We start from the raw sequence: 8,726 nt of genomic DNA, 5'->3' as shown, positions 1-8,726 counted from the left end.
TTGTATTTTTGTTAAGTAAAATAATTGATTTGTGCAAAGGTAATATTTCAAAAGATCGATATCATCATTTTATATATATATATATATATATATATATATATATATATATATATATATAATATTCATACATCACGGCACATTATGCCATCTAGACAATTGTAATGTGTGTTTTCTTGGTAGATCCTGATGAAACCGTGACAGTACGAAAAGCTTGATGAAATGAAAAAAAAAATAGAATAGAGAGCAACATTCCCCTCAAATTTGATTTCTTCCACATAATAAATTATGCTCCTCAATTAGACGTTTCGGTCAGGATCGATCTCTCGCATTAAATATTATAAGTATTATATATAAGCATATATATATATATATATATATATATATATACACTATTTATCAGATGCCTCTCACATTCGTTGGTTGTTTACTTATAACATAGTCACCAACTTACATACACAGCTTTTGCTACCATAACACATGCAGTCTTCAGCGCACTATTTATCAGATGCCTCTCACATTCGTTGGTTGTTTACTTATAACATAGTCACCAACTTACATACACAGCTTTTGCTACCATAACACATGCAGTCTTCAGCGCAAGAACAGATACAAGCGATATATTGAAGGTCTTGATCGTTTATTATGCATAATCTTTCCTTGATATAGATTAGTTCGGACCATATATAATGCAGGCATATTTTAATGAGAACATAGAGAATAAGCATTGGTAGGGATATGGAAATGTAATTGCATTTATTTTGATCTCCACAGGTACACCCACACTTTATGAAAGTGTTTTTATGTTCCAAGTAACATTTCATTACATTGTCAGAAGATATGTATTAACTTGGGATTGTTACATTGTTTCTATTTTTACGTGCGATTAGCTAAGAACAGAAACAAGATTTGAAATGTTAAGGATTGAAACTTATATTGGAAAGAAAGATTACATGGAGGCTACATCACGTAATTACATTATACATGTACCTTGTTTTGAATACTGCAGAAAGAACTACCGAAATGCATCTTGCGATAAAATATTTAAAATCACGCCCGCCTACGATAAATCCATTTCGGTATTTCAATCTCGTAGTTATAAATCACTATTATTCATTTCCTTCTTATGTACAAAGGTTAAACAGAGAGACACGCGATATATTGTGCAACCCAACTGAGTCATTATTCTTTTCTCCCAGATGGTATCTTACATAATTATCATCCACTAGTACACTTTACCAAATATGCTGATCAAAATGTTTCATACTTTGTCGGTATTCTGGTATAAGAGTCATGACGTGACATGGGAATACCTTGGAATGTGTCTGTGTGTTCCATATGAACACACCAGTAACTACGAAGCTAGCACTCAGTTATGTACGTGAATCTCGCTGTAGACGATGGTACATTAATGACTGAACAAGGTAAATCTACAATAAATGTCAGCGTAAGTGTATGATGAACGTGATCACTGGACCGAGTCCGATAGCGCCTCATAGCTGATTTCTCCGATCCAACCATGAGGGCGTTTGGGTCGTTGAATTTTCAGCACGATTAATCTGGATGAAACACAGAGGACATAGTCGGTGAGAACTTTAGTTTTAAATCATGGACTACCGAGGTCAACCAAGGCTAAAGTGAAAATACAGTTCATTCTCATGGCAACGAATAATGTTCATTGAATCTTCATTGATCTACAGGACCTCTTAAGCTTTCCGGTCTAAAACTGTAACGTAATCTAGGTTGTACATCTTCGTTAGCTTCACTATACTTCATGATGAAACTTAACTGCAGGTATGTTATGATTATGACATGTAGTAAGTACCTAATTATTTCCAGCCGACTACTCAACGGATTCCTAGCGAAATACTGAGGGAACGCTATATAAAATCGTTGGGAAGCAAGTAAAAATTATTGCAAATAAAGAGTGACAAATTTCACTGGAAATCATAAAGAAAACTTAAGTTAAAAAAATACACGTAAATTTTCGATAACTTCTTTAAATCGAAACATCAGTCAGGGTTTATTTGTTTAGTTATTAAGCTCAATACTCGCACATTGTTAAAGGTTTTATTTTGATTTCGGTATTGATGAATATTCGCATCATTGAGATATTTTTAAATGGACTTCATCAGTATGATTATGTGTATCACAATTTCTTCTGTTTTTACTGATACAATGTTGACTGTACGTTTTTGGTTGTTTGTATCTTTCTTTCTTTTAAATGCAAGGACCCTTTAAAAATCATCCCTAACTGTCATTGTGACTGTACATGGCTGATAGGGTAATCTTTCCTATAAGTGAAGAATTGATATATAGAATGAAAACGGAATCTTTAAAACTTTGCTTTGTGTATAGGTACAAGAATGACTGCGTAAACAAGAAAGAGAGAGAGAGAGAAAAATCAATGTCCTTGTGCCACTTACTTTGACAATTTTGTCTCGAGCATGACACTATCTTGCCGCTTGAAGGTTGGGTCATCTCGTAGGATTGCGATCGGCCTTTGCCGAACTCCATGCAGAAGTACGTCTTGCGACCACATCCAAGTTCTGCAAAAGAATCGCGTAGAAAACAGAAAGATCTTTGCGTCTCGCCCCTATTAAGTTTCTGCGTGTGAGAACCTTATGGATTCTCTGGAAATATACAATGAAATGGAGTGGTTTGTTCCCAAAAATACAACTCAGAATGATATTCATTTATCACTTTCTGAATAACCTTTGAACCTTTGAACAAATAGTGCACTTTAACCTCGAAAACAAACTCAAATCTATTTGCATCATACCTTTTAATGATATTCACCTGAAAATGGATACGTAGTATTTTTTTTTTTTTTTTGGTTCTGAAAAGGAGTTTGAATGAAGTTTGAATAAGTTTCACTTATTGGAGTTTTATATCAAATCAAAATATCAAAATGCCAAAACAGCTGCCGTTAAAGTTCATGAGATGAAATAATCTCAGGAGGCCTTGAACTATTTACAATACAGCATACGGTAGAAAATGTGTGCTCAAATTACCAACAGTCACTATACTCTACACTCTAGGAGTAATACAAATATGTTCGACTTTGCGCCATTACGTGTGACAAGAGGCAATATTGTTGTACCTTTCAGACCAGTGAGTACCTTTAAAGGTGCACCTTAGCACCTTTCTGGTCTGAAACGTGCAAAATTCCACGCGTAAAGGAATGATTTCATGGAGCAAGCGAACGATTTGCGAAGGGCGTGAATGGCCAAATCCAGCATTCGTATGTTAGTCTGCAAAAGATCGCTAAACGAACGCGGAGGTTCGGAAGCGTCGTCAATAGTTCGCGGATGTCGTTTTTCCTTCAGCGGGAATTAAAAAAAAAGACATTTTTTGCAAATCTTTTCCGCACACTTGTTCGTGATTTGCTGTTGATTCGTTCTCGAAAGTGTCTTTAAAGCCTCGTCATATGCGCACGACCTTCGCAAGACATGCGAGATGTTCGCAAAATCTTCATAAAACCCTAAACAGACCCAGAAACTTTGGAGAATGTCTCGCGGAATATGCGAAATTTTTTCCGATCATTTTACGACGTAACCGCAAACTGTTCGCGTACCTTTTGAGACATTCTCTCAAACGTTTAGCGCATGTATTTAGGGCATGCATGACCTCTTTAAAGCTCTACGTTTTCTACAAATTAAAATCGTAGTGGTAGGACATCCACACATCAAACCATTATTGACAACTATATAGTAAAAAAAAAGTAAAGGCCAGCGAAGAGAGCAAATGTTTGATATACAAAAAAAAAAAAAAAACAGAACACACTTAGACTTAAAATGCAAAATTACATTTGAAACTAGAGATTATGTGTGGGAAAAACTGTAAAAAAAAAAGATCAGATGATTTACTAGTGGAGGTAAGTCCCCAGAAAAACTGTGGACACACACACAACAGAGAAATGTCTGGAAAAAGAAAGGAGAAATAATACAGGAAAGGGAAAACTTCGACTCAAGACAGCTATCATCTCTCCCTGGAAACGTTTCTACCATGATGACTAAAAAAAATTGCGTTGTTCGCATTTCCGTCGCGTGTTCTTAGGGATTTAGTGTATGTAACATGCTGTACTTTAGCAATGGTACACACAACATTCGCATATAGGTCGTGAGAACTTCGCACAAATTGTGCAAGAATGATTTTCAGCTTCGTTGTCGGAAAACACATTCGGAGAAAAACTTTTCCGAATGTTCGATTTTGCCATTTGCGTCCTTCGCAAATTGTTCGTGTGCTCCATGAGTGTGCACCCTAAAAGTGAACAGGTGAAATTAGTTTTCTCACAGTGTCTGGCTACGGAAATTGACAGTATATTAAGCCATTCTGATAATCGTACATTGAGTCCAACACGAAGAAGGGAAGTGCAAGGTTTTCCTGGAAAACGTGACTGATCGACTCAAAAAGTTTGATGTATATGTGTAAACGCAATATATTGTCCGATGGTCGAAGAGCAAATCAAAGTATGACTAAACGGCTACACGGCCGTATGGCAAGCCGTTTTAACATTTAATCCTATTTCTTGATATCAAGAATTCGACTTCTTGATATCAAGAAATATGATTAAATGTTAAAACGGCTTGCCATACGGCCGATTTAACTGTGCACGAGAAGGATTTGCTAGGAACGCGAATGTAAAAACATATCCAGCATTCTGAAAAGTTTTTCTTCGTGTTCCGACAATGAAGCCTAAAACCATTCTTGTGCAGATTGTGCGAAAATCTCGCGACTAGTAATGTACGGACGTCGTGTGTACCATTGTTAAAGTACACGGCCAGTCACAGTCATACACGAAGAACTTACAGTTGTATACGAAGAACTCCAATAATCGTGGAAGAAATGTTTCCGAAAAGAGTTTATAGCTGTCTTGTATAGTTTATCAACGATACACATGACAATCACACGTGCGTCGTGAGACGTTCACGAGTGTTTGGCGGCTCCGTAGGTGTTCTTCGTGTACGTGATGGGCTATACTTACGGTACACACGACATTCGCACATACGTCGTGAGAACTTCCCACAAACTGCGCAGAAATGGTTTTCGCTATCAGAACAGGTACGTTCGGAGAAAAATGTTGGATTTGTCATTCGCGTTCTTCGCAAATCGATTGCGTGCTCCGTGAAATTAGCCCTTAACACATTCGGAGAAAAAAAAAACTTTCCAAATATTGGACTTTGCCATTTTTTCGACATTCGCAAATTGTTTTCAAATCGTTTGCGGGATTCGTGAAATCATCATCATTTCAAGGAATATTGTGAGTGTAAATACATCTCGGTGACCGTGAAAGGTAGTCTAATAACAATGACTGGATAAAAAAACAAAAACAACAACAACGACAACAACGCACACACACACACACACACAAAACAAAAAAGAAACAAACAAGTACTGATAATTAGGTATTGTAATGATCGAATCAAGCTCTTACCTGCTACAGGGAATTCGAAGGAGACGCCGCGAATTGTCATATCTGATCCAGGTCTAAGGGGAGTCTTGGACTGCTTGATGGTCAAAACGTTATCTATGCGGTCGTACTCGGTTCCGCCTTGTTCTCTGTCGCTGGCGAAGACGGCCAGGTACCACTGCTGAGGGCCTTTTGGAATGCCCGAGTCTGCTGTAGATGACACGTGGAAATCCCCCCGCATTGTGCCTCTACCATTCTGGCCAACATTGCTGGCGCTAAACTGGCCCGACCGAACGCCAGTAAGTCTAACCGGCGCTGTGGTACTTCCTATTGAAAAGAAAGTGTAAAATGAAGTGTATCTTAGTCCTTTCAACATGATGATACTTACCTCAGATATGTCCACGGGAAAGCTTCGTAAAAGGAAAATAACAGAGCATTGTATCGTTTACTTTACAATGTTGGGTGGAATGATGCAAGAAGAAAGTGACAGAACGCATTTTGTACGATCTCACATCATGTAGTATGTAATGCATCGTTGAGTGCCATGTACAGATTTATGGAATTCATTGTTACTCTTCAGCAGATAAACCAATAAACTGAAAAAACCACATGATGCACAGACCGTGGGTGATGACATAGAAGGCTCACATATCATGTCAGTGATGAATATGATGAACGATGTAATCCCATTACAATACTACTTGCTTAACGATTGCACCTGTGTAGTATCTATGCATGCTTTCTTCTTTGGTTATGCGTGCTTTCTTCTTTGGTTGTGTTTCCTTGAGAGCCCAAGCACAATCATTCGAGCAGCAACTATTCACGTTGACAACAAAGGTGCGTACGGGCTGAGAAAATGTCCCCGAGAATCACGGTCTGTAAATCTCAGATTTTTATGTCAATGTCGGAGGAATGACCTATATCAATGATTTGTGCTCTGACTATATCATATCTACTTTTCGGAGACAATTGGAGGACATTATATACAACTTTGTGGTGTCATCTCTGGTGTGTGCCTGGAACTCGTATCCGTGAACTGGTGCATCAGTCCCATCCATAGCAGCTGGTGTAAGAACCCACAGATACAAAAGTAACCCAGGAACTAAAACCTTCAAGTATAAATTACCGAAAGGTATTACAAATGACAGTATCTTGTATGCCCTTGTTCTCATAAAAAACTGCCCACAAAACTGTACCTGAAGGGCTGAACGGAACTGACTTCTATCTTGGGGAACTAACGCAAGTGTACCCCAACCTAAACATCGAAATTTGCCGCCATTTTGTAGTCTCGAGGGTCTCAAGTGACACCAATGACGACCCTGAGACATCGACCCTTCATGATGACTCTATTGAGAATGATCCCGAGGAGAACGCAGTCAATCAAAGTGAGGACAAGTAGCGCTCCGCGGAATCAATGCCAGCTTTGTGATCTACAGTGTGATGCCAATTAACGGATTTGTATGCGCTGCAAGTGAACCAATCAACGGGTAGACCAGCTTTCAATGGACTTGAAGAAAGTCCAACATGCCGTGGAAGCTCTACTTGCCACCCCACTATACTACAGCATCGCATCTCCCCCAATCATCCCAAAGCAGATCGAACATGCGCCAAACATCTTCACTGCACCCGCTAACTACAACTCGGCCTCAGCATCCTCAACCAGTGCCCGGACAACATCCGCAATTACGCAACAACAACAGCAGCAACAACAACAGCAACAACCACAACTACTATCTCAACCAGCAACAACCAGCTCCATCACATTAATACCAACCACTGCATCCTTCCAGCCATCAGACACACCCACTTGCTCTACAAAGAGATGCCAGTGATCAACACCAATTCGGCCGACCTCTCGACCAATCAACGAGAATGGCGACATCACAAATTCCACCACCCGTGACCTTCAATACACAACATCGACATCCATACATGCCAAGCTGTGCTTCCGTCTTGCAAGCCCCACCCCCGATACGCGGTATGCCCCCACTGATGCCAAACTTTGGTCCGCCATTGAGTCACGGGAGCCCATACTACCTCATAGGATGCTAAAAGTGCGGTGAACCAAATCATCGTGCCTTGTCATGCAGACACACCTATCAGCTGCAATGTCGGAAATGTGCAAAATACGGCCATAAAGAAAAGTTCTGCCAATTCTAGGTCCTTGGCTAAGAAGAGAGCAGCCATTGAAGATAACGCTGACTCTGTACGCATTCCCATTCAGGATTTATGACGGAAAACAATTAATCTTAAAGATGATAATGATGATTTTACTGATGAGCATAGCAAATGTTATGCTAATCTCTCAAAGTGTAAGAGGTTAAAACTTGGTCACATAAATATACGTAGTTTATTTGACAAACTGGATGAAGTCCGATTTATGTTATAGAAAATTAAGCTCGATATCTTATGTATATCTGAAACATGGCTGCATAACAGAATACAAGATAATTTAATTCAAATCCCTGATTATACGGTAATAAGACAAGATAGACAAAATAATCGCGCGGAGGAGGTGTATGTATTTATACTCATACTTCACCCACTTTTATGAAAAGTTATGAGCTCTGTGATGATGCGCTTGAGGCTATTTGGATTGAGTTACCACAGGCTAAGTCTAATAAGTTGATTGTTGGTTGTCCTTATAGACCCCTAAATGCTGATAGTTTATATATAGATATTATATTTTATACATTAGAAAAGATCATAACGGAAGAAAAAGAACTCATAATTCTTGGGGATATGAATTATGATTATAAAAGAAATAGTGTAAATAGTGATATCAGTAACCCAATTAATGATATCGAGAATTTATTTATGATGACCCAACTTGTGAGTGAACCAACTAGGGTTGCTAAAACAAGTTGTAAATGTTTAGATCACATATTAACCTCTATCCCTGAATATCTTGATTTTTGTGGAGTGGCCAAGGTGTCCTTAAGTGATCATTATTTGATTTATACACGTGTGGTATCTCATAAGAAAGAGTATGGACATAATTTGATACATTTTCGTGATTATAGTAAGTTTGACTCTACTCATTTTATTGATGATTTAGAAAAGTGTAATATATTTCATTTTGAAAATGATATGGACGATACGATCGAAATGAAATGGAACAGATGGAAATCTGCATTCATGGACATTATATAATAAGCATGTTCCGATTAAACAATGTAGACTAAAACGTAGACACAATCCATAGATGACACGAGATATTATCAAGTTGATTTATAGAAAAGATTTTTGAAAAAGAAGTCTGTTTCTGTCAAATCTCAAGAAGTATCGTCAGAGTATCGACGAGTTACAAATAAGT

General features: G+C 38.3%; 1 protein-coding gene across 1 annotated transcript in view; it reads right to left on the bottom strand.

Annotated features, from left to right (window-relative positions):
• Nucleotides 1-963: 963 nt before the first annotated feature.
• Nucleotides 964-8,726, bottom strand: part of LOC139729942 (uncharacterized) — a 32,170-nt gene continuing 24,407 nt past the window's right edge. The window contains exons 14-16 of the mRNA XM_071640862.1: nt 5,435-5,737; nt 2,424-2,546; nt 964-1,556 (exon numbers count right to left, since the gene is read on the bottom strand). Of these exons, the coding sequence (XP_071496963.1) occupies nt 1,552-1,556; nt 2,424-2,546; nt 5,435-5,737 (431 nt within the window). The 3' untranslated portion in view covers nt 964-1,551. The remainder of the gene's footprint in view (nt 1,557-2,423; nt 2,547-5,434; nt 5,738-8,726) is intronic.

The sequence above is a fragment of the Diadema antillarum genome, unplaced genomic scaffold, assembly GCF_040938485.1.
Source record: "Diadema antillarum isolate AM-2024a unplaced genomic scaffold, OU_Dant_1.0 seq00000271_RagTag, whole genome shotgun sequence".
NCBI classification, from domain to species: domain Eukaryota; kingdom Metazoa; phylum Echinodermata; class Echinoidea; order Diadematoida; family Diadematidae; genus Diadema; species Diadema antillarum.
Note: the sequence above shows the minus strand (reverse complement) of the source record. Positions and strands in the feature narration are given on the sequence as shown.